Source organism: Natrix helvetica (assembly GCF_964273705.1).
Source record: "Natrix helvetica genome assembly, chromosome: 3".
NCBI lineage: Eukaryota > Metazoa > Chordata > Lepidosauria > Squamata > Natricidae > Natrix > Natrix helvetica.
The window spans coordinates 104,068,678-104,085,525 of NC_138549.1; the positions used below are offsets into that span (position 1 = coordinate 104,068,678).

At 40.6% G+C, this 16,848-nt stretch overlaps 1 protein-coding gene across 2 annotated transcripts in view; it reads right to left on the reverse strand.

The window, feature by feature from the left end:
* The window catches only part of ROR1 (receptor tyrosine kinase like orphan receptor 1), a 185,801-nt gene that overhangs the window by 10,179 nt on the left and 158,774 nt on the right, over positions 1–16,848 (reverse strand). For both annotated transcript variants that reach the window (XM_081946485.1, XM_081946486.1), the window contains exons 5-7: positions 5,549–5,676; positions 1,256–1,573; positions 6–251 (exon numbers count right to left, since the gene is read on the reverse strand). In XM_081946485.1, the coding sequence (XP_081802611.1) occupies positions 6–251; positions 1,256–1,573; positions 5,549–5,676 (692 nt within the window). The remainder of the gene's footprint in view (positions 1–5; positions 252–1,255; positions 1,574–5,548; positions 5,677–16,848) is intronic.

Here is a 16,848-nt window from a genome sequence, read left to right on the forward strand (position 1 = left end):
TTTACCACAGACAGGGATGTCACAAAGTTCGGACTTGAGATTTTCATCTAAGGTGAAGCACCAGGGTGCCTCTTTCTGATTGCCCGGGTTTCGGCAATAGGAATGGCCTCCATTCAGCTCCGGGTACCTGACAGCAGTGAATGTGTGGGTGTGGGGATACTGGGAGTTCCATGGCTGGCACTGTCGCCCAGATTTGGTTACACTGATGGTCCCCCGAAAGTCCACTCCTGTGCTGTTGAAACATTTGTGACCTGTAACAGAAAGATCATTTTTCTGTGATGCATTACAAGAACACTATGGACACATGTCTATGGAGATTCTGGATTGGGACATCCAGATCATGGTTGTCCCAAAGGTGCTTCCCCCACCCCCCTTTCAAAAGGGAACTGGACTTCCTTGGTTGTTTTTCCCCTTGAAAATGTTTTGCTACTCATCCAAGAATCTTCTTCAGTTCTAGCTAACTGATGGGGAATGGAAATTGCATCCATACATATATAAATGACAAGTTGCACCATATAAAATGTTCTCCCTGGATGAGTTTCTTTTCTTTCTTCTTGTTTATGACCTGCAAGTTAATTCAGTCTTACATACGGAGATGTAACAATACTCTTTTAAAAAGTTATACACTTCTTTAAAATAGTTTTTAAAAATATGCAAAAGAACTCAAAGCTTCCCCAAAATCTTGAAACTAATCTCTTATCTTGGCAGGAGACATTACGAGACTTAATATTTATTAAGCTGTTTTAGAAATAAAGCCACCTGAAATTATATTTGTTACTTTAACCTATTTGTGAGCTAACATAAACTCAATATCAAAGCCAGTAACACAACTTGGGACTGCCGTACTGCATAGTAACCGGAGTACAATAAACAATTTTTTAAAATTATTTTTTATGCCATATATCTCCCTTACAAAGTGACAGCAGTGCTAGTGTTTATTTCAATGGAATAGCTAGAAGGTATTTTAATGAACAAATCACGATATACCAGACATTAAATTGAGCAGAAAGATATAAAAACAACGGCTGATTTAAAATATTAAAAGCTTTCTTCTAACAATGAGTCCCTGCAGATTTTACTCCACTAGCCATGATGACAATATTCATCTCCCTTTCTCTTCTATCAATATCTCTGACAAATGTAATCTGCTTGGTGAAAGATATTGACTAAAATATTCAGACTTTGACTCTATCAACTGTGCCCTTGATCCGTTTTAGGGATGACTCACATACAAGGCAACGTAATTGCCACTTACTTTTATTGATTGGATCTGCCATAGGGATGCCAATACGGATACAGCTGATGGCCTCAGGGCTATCAGGCTGGGGAAGATCTTCACAATTCGGCAGCTTCAACCGCATCAAAATCATAGGATTGGATCTTGCAAATATGTATTCAGTTTGGCAAAGCACGTTTTCCAGAATCTCACACTCATCCCGGCACAGATCTCGTGGTTTTGCAACAGAAGAGGTCTCATCACAATATGGGAAAGCATAATGGCACAGCGACGGAATAGCAAACTGCGAACATTTATCCGATAAATGACTGGAAGTTCCAATCATTGTGAAGGCAGCTGCAACATACAAATACCAAATCAGTTAAGATAGTAACAATTTATAGAAGAACAAATGCACTAATAGCTACTTCCAAATAAAGACACAATAGGAAGTATCATTTTTGGAGAGATAAGCATTTTTTTAAAAAAATACTCTTTTTTGTATTCAAAATACTCTGCTAAATGCAGTTTATATTAGCATCTGCTTTTTTCCCATTGATTGAACTGGGCTGTCTTAACCAAAGAGTGGTTAAGTAATCAAGTAGGCGCCAATATTTATTGTTTGGCAAGTTCCGGTATGTGATCATGCTTTTAAAAGAAAATTATGCAATTGTAGATCCACAAGGAGTGAGATTAAGAATTAAATTTAATCAATTGTGTATTCTAAAAACATGGCTGAAATCAGAATAAAATTATGATAAATGTATTGTTTTTCAACATGCTCATGAGAAAAGCTAAGAATACAATTAAAATAATATGCAGGGCTGCTTTTTTCCTATTTTTCCTAAAGTTTCATTTTTCATTACAGCTTATCAAAATGAGTAGTGTTAGATCGGGTAATGGAAAGGCAGACTCAGGCTAAAGGCAACAATAGCTCTTTATTGTAACAGAACAAGTATGAACAATCCAGCAAAGGTTCAGTCTGACAGCAGCCCTTTTATAGAGAGCTGTCAGACCCTTCGACCAATGAGATTAAACCTCTGTTCCCGCTGGAACAGAGGACCTTGGTGGAAACCATTATAACAGTTGCTAGTATCTAACACCCCTCTCCTCTTAGATGGAATAATCCTACTGGTAACGTAGTCATGCAGGTAGGCAGGACTTTTGGTGGCTCCACCAGACCTGTGCAGTTCAGTTGGAGGGTGTTCTTCGGACAGGTCAGATGGACCTGTTGGCTCTGCAGCTTCGCTTGGTGGAAGCTCCTGGAACCTTTCACAGGCCATGGCTGGAGCTTTTAGAGCTGGTTCGCTCGGAGCTCGCTGCGGGCCTGCAACACAACCAGATAAGTTCCCTGGTACCCTTGGGCTTGAGCTGCCTGTGGAAGGAGTGGAGTGTTGCTCCCTTTGGGTAGGGCTTTAGCTAATTCGTGCAGGAGTTACCTCTGGCTGCCTAAGAGTAGAGTTGAAGAGGCGGCCACGGAATTGGTCAATGTGCCTTCTCCAATTCTGACTGTCCTCGAGCTCTACGAGATAAGAGCGAGGCCCAGTGATGCCTATCACTGTGGCAGGAATCCACAGAGTTCCCCCGGCATAGTTGTGGGTGTAAACTGAATCCCCTACGCTAAAGTTCCAAATTTTGCTTGTAGAGTCTGGGGGCGATGCGGCAGAATAGTTTGGGTGTAGCCGGTCTAAGTGGGACCTTAGCCAGCGACCCATGAGAAGCTCGGAGGGGTTTTTCCCTGTAGTAGCGCTTGGGGTGATGTGTTGAATTAGAAGATAATGGTCAACCCATGTGCCAATCTCCTGGGCCCATCCTGGATTGGGCCTCTTTTGCAGATCTCACCACTCTCTCTGCCTGACCATTGGAGGCCAGATGGAATGGCGCGACTGGGGCATGTCTGATTCCTTGTGCTGCTAAGTAGGTCTCAAATTGCATGGCCGTGAATTGGGGCCCGTTGTCAGAGACCAGGACATCGGGCAGGCCGTGTGTGGAGAAAAGTCTCCGTAGTACCTTGACGACCGCTTCTGCCATAGTGGAGGTTATGAGGACTACCTCTAGCCATTTTGAGTAGGCGTCCACAATTACTAATAATGTCTGGCCATGAATTGGGCCAGCAAAATCTATGTGTATTCTAGACCATGGTGCTTGAGGTTGCTCCCACTCCTTAGCAGGCACCTCTGGGGGAGCTGGTCTGAACTCCTGGCACGGTGTGCAGGTAGCCACCCATTCTTCGATCTCCCTGTCCATGTTAGGCCACCACACGTAACTCCTGGCCAAAGACTTTATCCTGACAATTCCAGGATGCCCTACGTGTAAAGCCTCTAATACTGCAACTCGCAGTTTGGGTGGAACAACGACCCAGTCCCCCCCACAGCAAACAGCCATTTCTAACAGACAATTCATCTCTTTTACAATACATTTTGAAATCAGACCCAACAGGCCCCTTGGGCCACTCCCCTCCACACCCAGTTCACAACCTGTTTGATTGTGGAGTCTCTTGCAGAGTGAGGGGCAATGTCACTATACGAGACGGGACCAGTCTCTAAGCAGTCAATAGAAGGACTGGTGTCTCAGGGATAGGGTCTGCAAGTAGTTTTTCGGCGCTCTCGTCTTTCAAAGTGTTGATACCGGTCACTTCTAGGCCCAGGGCTTCGAACCAGTCAAGCCCCAGGAGGCTCTGCAGGTCACCGCTGACCACCGTCACTGGGAGCTGGCTGCTGAAGTTTTTGAAGTTCACCCGGAAGGTGCCCTGGTCCACGATGGGGACTCGGTTCCCCTGGTAATCGCGAAGGCGGATGTCAGGGGCGTGTAGATGCTGCTTCTTCAGGCTAGTGATAGCCTGCTTTAGTGTAGACCACGGCATGATGGTCAGTGATGACTCCATCTCGCATGGAGAGCCCTCGATGCGGACTGTGACCTTCAGCTTTTTTGACCGCCTTGTGTGGACTTGGCCGATTGAGGTGTGGTAGGTGACTCTGGTGTCGCCCTCTGAGCACCGTGGTGGCGGCTGCCATGCCCCTTGGTTGGGTCTATGATGCCGGTTAGGTTGGCTTCTGGGCTTCTGGGTCATTGTGGGGTGCTCACTTCTGCAAACCTTGGCGATGTGCCCCTTTCGCTCGCAGCGCTGGCAGATAGCGTCACAGAAATGGCAATACGATCTGGCATGGTCTCCTCCACAGCTTGTGCAAGGTGGGAAATGCGGTTTGAATTTGCGCACCGGCTTGGCGCGGCTACTGCGCATGCAGCAGCTGTCATCTTTGCTTTCTGGCCGCTCGGCCTCTGTAGCCTTGCAAAGTATGCATGCTCTCTTCCGCGCGCCTTGTGTAGTGCTTTAGCGCTGTAGGGTTTCTGTAGACTTAACGGCAGATTTGGATGCCCTGGCTTCGTCCAAGGCAACCTGTAGAGTGAGATCAGATTTGGCAAGTAATCTCCTCTGTAAATCAATGTCCCGCACACCGCATATGATGCGGTCAAGTATAAGTTTGTCTAGGTCTCGGAACTCGCAGTATGCTGCGGCCTTCCTTAGCACCGCAACATACTTGTTGATCAATTCACCTTCCTTCTGATTGCGAATATTAAATTCGTGCCGGTGGACATGCTTAGACGACTTGGGAGCATAGTGTGTCCTCAGCGTCTGTTGGAGCACTGACCAAGAGACTGATAGTAGCGGCATTGGCTCAGACAGGTCTTTGGCTGTTTCGAACACTTCCCGTCCACAGTAACCCAGGAACATGTTCTTCTTGAGGCCTTCAGAAAGGCCCATGAGGTCATTGGCCTCGAGGAAGCAGTCGAACATCAGCATATATGATTCCCAGTGTTCGGTGACTGGGTCGTACAGATTCGGTGGGGCGTGCATGTCCATTTTGTGTTTTGATGGCGTTTTGAGTTTGCCGCTCAAAAATGGCTGCTTGAAGCCGTGCTGAGCTCCGGGCTGGATTTACTTGCTGGATTGCTTCGCTCTTTTTGGTTCACCTAGTTGCCTTCCGATCCCACCTTCCTCACCAGTGTTAGATCGGGTAATGGAAAGGCACACAAGGCTAAAGGTAACAACATCTCTTTATTGTAACAGAACAAGTATGTACAATCAGCGAAGGTTCAGTCTGACAGCAGCCCTTTTATAGGAAGGACCTTGGTGGAAACCATTATAACAGTTGCTAGTATCTAACATGTAGTATCTTGTTTCTTCTTAATATATGTTAAGTGCCATGGAATATATTCAGTTGAACAAGTAAAATTAACATAAAATACATTAAGGATTTGAAATCCAGAATTGTAGATTATAACAGGGACAATCTAACTGAGAATAAGAGAAAGCAATTTTTTTTTACTTACCAGTAATTTGATTTTCTATTTCTCCTTGCATATGCAGAGACTCCATATAAATGGTTCGATTTCCAATAAATCTTGCACAAGCAATTCCCCGGTATGGTTGACAAAATCCATCCTCTTCATATTCATCCCTAAAATCAAGCAGGCATAATGTATAACATAGGACTAACATTGTTAAAGGGCCATTTTGGTGTGGTAGTTCAGGAGTTAACTAGGAGTGAGGAAACCTTAACTCGGGGCTGTCAAACTCGCGGCCCATGGGTCGTATGCGTCACATGCTGGCCATGCCCATATCTGTTTTAGTGAAGTGGGGAAAAGTCATAATGTGTTATGTGACGTTGCAGTGACGACGCAAGTTTGACCCCCCCTGCCTTAACTGGGTCAGCCTTTGTCTCTTAGCCATAGGATGGAGATAATAGCCAACCACTTCTGAAAATGTTATTCTAAAAATTGCAAGAATTTATCCAGGTCCCCAGGAGTCAAGCTTTACTCGAAGGACTGTAACAAAAACAGTACTATTATTACTAGAATTGTTCACAAAAAAATCAATACATATTAAATGGAAAGCATTCCAAATTGCCAATTAATATTTTCTCAGCTCCAAATCATTCAGAATTGCTGTAGTAGTATATGGTTATATAAAGTGACTGTAGCAAAGCATTAACTTTATGATGCATCCTTCATTGTAACCATATTCCATATTGTCCAACTAATCTTTTTTTTAGATATTCTACTAAATCAAGTTAAGTAATTCCATCTTTTCTCCCAATTTTCTCCAGTGTTTTGATAGCCATGATGGATAGCTAGATAGCCCAGCTAGGGTTGCAGTGGCAAAGTTGTAAGCAAGGTTTACAGCATTCCTACACAATGCTACTCAGCTTTATTTGATCTTACCCAATTATCTTTTGCAATGAAGAATGTGGCAGAGAAAGTTTTACAGCTGGGTACGTCTTATGCAATGTAAATAAAAATTGATATTTGAAACTGGAATGAGCTACAGTTGCTTTAAGAGGAGAGGTATCAGGATAAATATTGGATTACTATACAGTAATACACATTTAACTCTTTGGCTTATGTGGTGAACCTATAAAAGAGACTTAAACATGGAACTCTGGCAATGTTGAAAAGTTACATTTCCCTCCTTTCTATATATTAAGAGAGACCAGCACTAACACAATCCAAAGCCTATTAATCAGTGTGCAGTGTCACTTTTATTATCCAGCAGTAGGAGTAATGATTTTCCTACTGCCAATGTAATGCCATAAATTGGTGAGGGCGTCATCACAATCTGTACATAGACCAAAAATGCTTTTGGTTTTCTCCAGTAATAGATCATGGTTGTTTTTATATGGGTTATAAACTGACTAAAAAATAAAGTCCTGTTTATTTTTTTTCTAATAAATCATTAAGATGCACACATTCTCATTTCTAGGTTATCTATTCAATGTTTTAAACCTTTGGTCTTGGAAATAACAACAATACTTTCTAACAATAATGCCAAGACACTCCCACTAACACTGACAAGGCAAGCCTCTAGAATATAAATTGAGAGCAATATTCCCACTCCCTACTAGCACTGATGACATTACCTAATTTGGTAATGAAATGTCTGCAAGAAAACCACCAAGCTCAGAGAGAACCAAGGACTCCGCCTAACAATAATACTACTTTATTTTGACCATAATACCTTAGAGCTTTGGGAAAATTCCATTACATGGAATTGTATTAATTCAATAATACTGCAGTAATAATTAAATAATAATAATAATAATAATAATAATAATAATAATAATAATAATAATAATAATAATAATATTAAATGTATTCTATTAATAATTGTATTCTATTAATAATTATATAACTATTGAACTTGCACCTAGAAACTGAATCCCCCAAGACAAGAAAGTTAGTTGCAGTGAAATCTCATTGACATCAATATCTCCAGCATTCTGATCATCAAGTCCTTCAACACTGATTGGTCAACTGAGTCACAATCTTTCTTACTGCTGGGAAATATGTATCCGATTAAAAGAAAATAGTGCTATGGTAGTAAGAAACCACTAAGTTTTTCAAAATATTAATATATCATGTACCCACTTCTAGGATAGATGTCGGAGTGGTGGTTGAATCTTTATTTTTACTAAATGCTGGCTTGACTCATGGCATTGGCAAGGGAAGAAAGTGATATCACATGCACCCAAATGTTATTATACAAATTATAAATTGTGACATGCCTAATATAATTGTGGCTTGTATTGGAAGGCTATGACTGTGCTAAACTATTACTTCGTTACAAATTGTTCTATGTTCCCTACCCACTAATAGGTGCCCATTCCTAATCCCAATGACATCAAAATGACAAATTGTAGTGTGATGTCACAGCCCAAACTCCAGCCTTTCATACTTGCCCTGTGACTTTGTATGCGAATATACAAGGAGAAGAGCTTACATCCCAATATACATTTGTTACTTGCTCTTCCCATGGACGCTTGTGAACCTATCCAACTTCAGCAACTGAAAATTTAGGCAGTCCCTGACTTTATTTAAAACTAGAAGTGGTCTGTATAGGTAGTCCTTGACTTACGGCCATAATTGAGTCCACAATTACTGTTGCTAAGTGAGACAGTTGTTAAGTGAGTTTTGCCCCATTTTACGATCTTTTTGACACAGTTGTTAAATGAATTGCTGCAGTTGTTAAGTTAGTAATACGGTTGTTAAGTGAATCTGGCTTCTCCATTGTCTTTGCTTGTCAGGAGGTCGCAAAAGGTGACCACATGGACCCAGGACACGGCACCTGTCATAAATATGAACCAGTCATCAACCAACCTAATTTTGTTCATGTGACCATAAGGATGCTGTAATATGTAAAAAATGGTCGTAAGTCATTTTTTTCAGTGCCATTGTGACTACAAATATTCACTAGATGAATGATTGTGTCGAGGACTAACCTGTATTACATGGTATATCTAATTAACACAAACAATTCCATATGAACAATCTAAGGCTGATTAAAACCCAGTTCTAATTTAGTGATATATAAGGTATATTAACACAACTGACAATGTTACATTTCATTACAAGTAAATAACCAAGCAGATTTATTCAAAGTTAGAATCTTAAAATGTTTAGTTCAGAATCCTAACATTTCTAATGGGACTCTTTCAGAATAAGGATTTGAGGACAGAGGTCTAATTATGATGACAATTCAGCATTGCAAGTCATTTTAGTGTGTCTATTATATCTAAAATTGGCATAAGAAAGGAAATACACTCTCCTATTGAAAATGAGGTAGACTGAATGACTGTGTGAACCAATTAAAAATGCATAGACTCTATAATTTGGTAATCAAAGTGTCTCGTGTATAACCTCATTATCTTTGACAAGCTTAAAACCATATCATTCTTTGCGGACAATTAAAAGCTTGCATAATAACTTCAATTCTGGATGCACCATCCAAGTTTATTGTATGCCTGTAAAGTCTATGGTTTGGCGCCAGTTCTCAAAAAGCAGAAGATGACATTCCATTCCATGTATATCAGATAATTTGTGATCTAGATATTTACAGAGGAAATGTTAACTGTCCCAATCTAAATGTAATGCTATGAACAATTCTGGAAAATATGTCCTGAGCTGGGGCCAAATCTTCCTGAAAGTAATCTATTTACATTCTTAACTGCAATGCATTGCCATAATTACTAAGGCTGTGAAGCGCTCCAGAAATAATTTTTATTTCACAATTCAATTGCAGGCCACAGTATATCACTTTTTGGAATCCCTCAAGAGAGATGTTCTTGCCAATGTCTGTACTAGCACTTTTCTGCAACTCTTTAAAACAGTCACATCCTTTCACAGCATTGGTTAGCTGCTCACTGCTGCTGCCAGGGGATCCAAAGAAAAAAAAATGCAGTTGTTTTAAAGAGCTGTAGACAAGGACTACCTACATACATGCTGGAAAGCACTTACTTTTATGAATCTGTTCGAAAACATTGCCCAACTGTAGTAATTACTCCCTTTCAAAAGGGGGGTAAAAACTGTTGGATCAACAGCAGCTGTGACTACTTATGAAACAGCATTGGTAATACTGCTTGGATCTTTCTTGGCAGCTTTCTTACATAATTTTTCAATATGAACTGCACCTCATATGCTCACAGTTATGAAAAGGACAGGAAACTCCTAGAACTTACATTTTGTTTGACAGACTTATTTTAGTTCTTCCTGGAGGATGGCAAAGCCATACAGTCTTAAGATAAAGAAATATACACAACTTAAAAGATCAGACAAATAAGATGCTCACTTATGGCTATTTTAGTGAACCATATCAAAAACTCCATCTTACATGTCTGTGGTTGCTACATTTTCACTTGGAATTTGGCATCTGGTGCAGAAATGGATTTTCAGGGAATCTCAGCTTTTGTTAAAAACAAAAGGAAAGGAAGCCCAGAAAGCTGAAACCAACATATGGGCAAGAAAGTAAACCTCAACATTTCGAGATAGCTGGCCTAGATAATATTGAAAGCATTTGAGACAGAAACAAGAGAAATATCTAAAACACAATGCTAACCTGGACCACTGCAGTTACAAAGAACTTTATGGATCACTAAACAAGAACTATGCAAATATACATATTGCATTTGGGGGACTTGCATGATTTATTAAAAGTATAGAATCTGTTTCAGTATATCCGTTTAGATTTTTTGCTTTCTTTTACAAACTAAATTTTTCCTTATCCTTTGTTCTTCTCACCTAGGCTGGCCAGTTTATCACTTGCTATCTAGGATCTACGATACTCCATTGTTGCCGATAGCAATAAGAAATGATACCAGCTTTGAGTATCAATAGATTTTAGAGTGACAGCTTCTTACAATGCAGCTGGATTTGGTATTACTTATCCGCTAATACCGGATGCTCCCAGTCAGTTGTCAACCCAGGAAATCCCAATTAAACTGAAACATGAGAGCAGAGAACTTCCTTTCTGGAACCAAGCAATGTTTTAGCCCTTAGGTTATTTTAAAACCATACTAGATTCCTTTTAGTTGACACTCTATACCTTTTTAAAATGAGTTTCAATAACAACAATGAAGTGCAACAACTTTTTAGACAAGTTATAACTTTGTTGACCACCCAAATGGACATCCTTTCATGGTTTTGTTTTGGTTTTGTTGACATAAATAATATAGGTCTAACCTATCAGAGGTCATCTTTAGTAAAATATTCTTCTATTTTTACACATGCAAAATCTAGATGTCTCACATATTGGAGCAGGAAGTAGCTATTCTCTAGAGAAATGCTGCATTTGTATATTCTCTGTTAAGTAGTTTAAAAAAATATGACCTTGCACATGTTTTAACTTATGAGGTAGAAAACAGGATTCCTTTTCAGAATTCCATGGGGTGATTTCTAGAACTTTGTACTAAATCCCAAAATACCTGCTTGGATTCTATAAAATCCTTATTCAGATAATTCTTTATACCTAAGTTTTAGCTTACTATTTTCGTTCTCTACTTTGAGTTAGTATTGCAGATAAATTTCAGTATTGGAGTAAATAGATAAAACTTTCATCAAATATTTCTATTCTTGGGCATTCCAGATGATTAATAATGCAAGTAACTAATTTTGAATATTTCAATATAGGAAGTGTGCCAAAACTCTAACAAGCACTAATACATATTTACATTTTTGGGGGTGTTTATTCCCCTGGTTGCAGGTTCAGCTTGCTTTCAGTGTGCTTATCTAGATTGTACAATGAAGCTAGATGAATAATGCAACAAAGTGCTTGTTCTTCAACCAGCTCTCAAATGTGATTATATTATGATATGCAACTGTCTAAATGTGATTTTTATTAGCAATGTTATATAATACATTTTTTTTCTATTTCCCCAATATTTTTATTCATTATTATCATGAATATGTATGTTTATAGATTCCTTTTAATACACTTTTAATTGGCAAATGCTTTTCTAATTTTGATTGGTTCAAATTTTAAATGATAACTGAATTTGGATTGATAGATTAATTTGAAAAAGTAAAATTGAACGTGATTCAACTCAAATACCAACTAAATTAATTTCTGCCCCATCATCATGCCAGGATAATGATATAACAATTCCTGATCTTTATGCAATACTCAATAAGTAGTAATAGAGTAAATAATTGTGTGTAGTTAAATACTATAATCAAGAAGGGTGACATTCTTCAATTAATTTGGATAATTCTTTTTAATCATGGCTCCTGGAATGTGCCCAATGCCTAGATTTGGCTACTTACCTAAAATAACAATCTAGCTGAATTTATAGCATGCTTGCTGCTGCTAATTACTTTCCCAACCTGAATGCCTACCTGTGTAATTTAAATACATGCAAATCCATATTAAAAGTATAGTTTTCATATATTTTCATCACACGTGCAAAGAGATCCTATCATTAAGTGCTAATGTATTCTGCAATACTGTTAAAGAAATATTAATACTGTGCTTGCTGCAGCAGAAAGAAACATTTCTCCTATGTTTTTTCTCAGCAGTCATTCTATCCAAGTCCTAATCAGCCAAATCCATTTGCACCATTGAAGTAGAATTGAGTGAAGGATACATGGCCGCTCTGGGGATAAACTAGGGTATTTTTGTCCTATTCTGAAAATAATCTTTTCTTAATCTTTCTTTCTTTTCTTTCTTTCTCCCCCCCCTCTTCTTCTTTTCTTTTCCTAAGAAGCACATTAGCAGAAATCAATCCATATCTGATTCAAAATAATGGGAAACTGCACATGAGATGAACAGAGGGAATATTGATTTCCTTGAAGGAAAGGGTATCATCCTGTCAAAAATCTGATATACTTCATCTCTGAACTGTCTCCAAAAGGCAAGACGATGATTCTCTTAGCCTTCCTGTTTCTCTTCAAGCCATCTGCGCTGCTGAGCAGATGCTTTGGGAATCTGAGTATTCCAGCCTTGTCTCTGACTGGCTGTTTCTAGACACCTTCCTTGTAAATGTGCAGGCTCATGTTTCCCATTTGATTAAGGTGGAACTTGGACTGTACAATTGTTTTCATTTAGATTTAACTGAGTGACAGGATGTTTTATTTTAACAGTAACCTTATATACTTTTTTTTATTTTTTAAGAAAAGTCAAATCATCCTGAATTTTGTAAACAAAGGCAGGTTTTCCATGGTAACCCAGCCTCTATAAAAGTAAACATACTTTTATCCTGTTACATTTTCTTCTGCTCTTATCCAAAGGGGTCTGTGCTCAAAAGGTGATTTTTCTCATAGGAACATCCCATTGGTGGACCAAACGATCAAATCTCCCACCTTTTAAATATTCGAATGTGAATCAGAAATCTACTAAGAAGATACAACGGCTGGAGGCACCTGTAACAAAGTGACAGACCACTTGTGTTGTACGTTGAAAGCTCCGGAGCCAACTTCTAAGAAAGGTAAGATATGCTGAATAATCAGGCTGGGAAATACTTTTGTCTGAGCCTTCTAAGAGGCACTGCCTGTCTGGATAGATATGACTGAGTTAGAACAATATTTGGTCTGACTTGATATAAGAGGGTGCTTGCTGATATAAGTATGAAATCGAGCCATACAATTTTATCTATAGAAAAACAAACAAAAAACAGGGTGAAGAAGCTGTAGTAAATCAGTCCCAATCTTCAACATTATTTTCTAAAGAAAGTGGAAAAATGGTCAAAACATCATGCAACTGTTTAAAAAATACATTATATAAAATAAGTTAATTAAAGAAATCTCTTCCTTCACTCTACAAAAGAACTTGCGTATCATGTAAAAGGAAAACTATAGTTTTGCAGTTGTTGGTTTTTTTTTTTTAAAAATCATCATTTAGGGCAACAAAAATAAATTCTTTCCGATAGACATGAATACAGTAAACAGAAGTTATTCACAGGATAATAATTGGCTATATATATAGCTAATTGGCCAAATATATGTATGTATGTATGTATGTATGTATGTATGTATGTATGTATGTATTTGTTACAACCTCTGGTATGCACAAATACAACACACACACACACACACACATATATATACACACACATACATACATACATACATACATACATACATACATACATACATATATATATATATCCGACAAGTAAAATCAAAAGGAAAGAGATTCACTTAACAAGTGTGTTACTAATGGAACAACTGCAGTGATTTACTTAATAACTATAGCAAGAAAGGTCATTAAATGGGCCAAATCTCACTTAACAACTGTCTTGCTTAGCAACAGAAGTTTTGGGCTCAATTGGGGTCATAAGTGGAGGACTACCTGTGTATAAAAAGTATCTCTCAAGATGCCATTACTCTCCTCAAACATGCCATTACTATCCCCAAAATAGATGTACTGTAATTTTTTTAAAAAAAGTTTTATCCTGGTATAAATGTACTTTTTAAAAAGAGTTCAAGATGAATTGTCATCTGCAATTCTTTCTCATGCACACATGCGCACACACAAGGGCATACATGTTCTATAGCAGGGGTCCTCAAACTATGGCCCGCGGGCCAGATATGGCACAGACACCATTAATCCAGCCCACATGCGACCACAAAGCTGCCCCGCCCACCACCCCACCTACCTGCTGGCCCCCACCTGCCTTCTAGAGGCCAAAAACGGGATGAGTGGAGGCCCCTGGAGTCTCCCCAGCCTCCAGAGGCAGCATGGCCCAACCCTCCAGGCCGTGGCTCATCTGCAGTCCGAAGTGCCTGACCGGCTCGGGTGCCCCGGAAAAGCAGCAGCAGTGGCAGCCACAAGGGGAAGGGCAAGAATGGCCAGCTGGCCCCTGCAGCCACTCCCACACCATCCAGAAGTGGCACTGTGACAGCCTCTGGGGCGAGGGGGTGAGGGAAGCCTGGGCCCGCCCATCCTCACCACCATCACCCCTTCGCACCTGGTACTGGGACATTGCCAAGGGCCAGGCAGAATATATCCCGTCTGGAAGCAGCAGTGCAACAGCCACCGCTACTGGGGGCCAAGGGGTGGTGATGGCAAGGACGGGTGTGCCCGGGCTTCCCTCCCTCCCCCCACCCGCCCAAGCAGGCTTCTTGCACAGCTCCAGCCTGTGGCTCTGATGAGGATCCAAAGTCCGGAGCGATGCTGCTTTCAGCTGGGATATATTCTGCCAGGCCCTCAGCGGTGCCTTTATGTGGGTAGCTCGCCTCTCCACCAGCAGCTCCTCTGCCAGCATCCCAGCTGGTAGCGGAATTGCCACAGCTGCTGTTGGGGTAGGGATGGAGGAGTGGCAGTCGCCCGTTCTCGCCACTGCCACCCCTTTGCCCCTGATAACGGCAACTGTTCCACTGCTGCTTCTAGCCGGGACACTGGAGGAGCTGCTGGCAGGAAGCAAGCTACCCACATAAAGACGCCGCCGAGGGCCTGGCTCGCTGACATGAGAGCAGCTGTGGTGGCTGCCCAGTCGCTCTTGCCTTTCCCCCTGTAGCTGCAGCTGCTGCTCTTCTGGGACTGCGGGGGGACTGGCCGGCTCTTCTGGAGCGCCCAAGCCAGCCAGGCACTCCAGACCATGGATCCATGTCAGTGCCGTGGGTTAGAGCTGTGCAAGTAGCCCGCTCGGGTGGGGAGGGAAAGAAGCCCTTGCCCATCCTTGCCGCTGCTGCCCCCTTGCCCACGGCGGTTGTCACAGTGCTGCTTCTGGCTGGTGTGGGAGTGGCTGCAGGGGCCGGCCAGCCGTTTCTGCCCTTCCCCTTGGGGCTGCTGCTGCTTTTCTGGAGCACCCGAGCTGAAGGGTTGGGGTCATGCAAGAAGCCCACTCAGGCAGGGTGGGAGGGAAGCCCCGACCACAGCTCTACTTCCCTAAGAAGCGATGGCCAGGAGTCCCTCTCCATGTCTTTTGGCACACGCGACTGTTGCTCTTCCTATTGCTGGTTTTTGCGTGTGCATGCGTGCCAGGAACCAGATCACCAAATGGCTAACGCATATGTGCACCCTGGAAACAAAAAGATCATTTTCCTGGTGCGTGCATGCCCACCGGGTGGCTCCACTTCTGCTTTCTGGCACATGAAGACCAGCTGGCTGCTGCACCCGAACCCAGAAGAGCAACTGGTGATGGCTCCGCGTGCCAGGAGAAATGGCTCTGGGTGCCACTTCTGGCACACGTGCCATAGGTTCTCCATCACGGGCCTAGATGTCTAGAAAATTCTGGGTTAGTTTGCAATCTGCTACAGTTAGACTAAAAAAATACAAAAGGAAACATAGGAAAAAATATGCAACATTTTATCCATGTCTTATGGAACTTTACATATTTATGATGTAGTTGCTTATCATTGCCACAGAAAGTATAAGAGTATTCCTTGCACTGTCACACATCTGATAGATGGATGGATGGATGGATGGACAGACAGACAGAGAGTTATAGTTGATATAGTTTTAGATAGATTTCTCATAAGTAGCTTTTTGATTGTAAAATAAAGCCCAAACCATATCCTTCCAGCTCATTCTAGCCTTTTTTAAAATAAGCCATATCAAACTACACATCAAGTACAAAGAAATTTTTAAAGTTCACAAGAAATTTAGGTGATGTTGGTTCTTATGGTTTAACTTTAGAGAAATCCTAGAACAGAGATAGATTTGTAGAAATCTCATCCATACCCTGGATAAGTATTGCAATTCATGTAAGCATGTTAAGAGTAGAATTTAGAAGCTTTTCTTTTCCTTTCTGCATATCATCCCAACCTTTAGGACAAACCAGAAAAATATAAACATGTAGTACATAAGAAAGTGATTGCTCTTAGATTAAAAGTTGCATAACAAGAATTATTTTTTTAAATATTAATTGCTATAGAAAACCTAGGTGTATTAATTATTTCATTAATCTAGACTACCTCTGGAAAAATTATTATTGGAGATTACAGATATATTTAAGGAAGCTGTCTCTTTAAGAAAATCTTATTTTAATAAACTTTGCTATAACATACTTATACCATTGCACTTTATCATGCCTAAAAGCTTGAGTCTAGGACCAGCAAGAAAGCTGGTTTACATCACGAGAAACTCTTATCGTGGCTTGGTAATAGAAAACATGTATTTTACAAAGGCATTTTTTAAAAAATCTACTGTAGCCTCAGCCAAGTATTATTTCTAAAAATATGTCCGTCTGCTATCAAACAATGAAGCTATGTTAAATTTATGAGCAATGCTTTAATGTGAATCAAAACATATGCAGCTGTTTCTATAATGCTGTTTCTGTTACTGGACAGTTACATTTGATATTAGTATGATCAGAAGCAGCCTGCTCTCACAGCAAAGGAATGATATCTCACCAATGCACTAA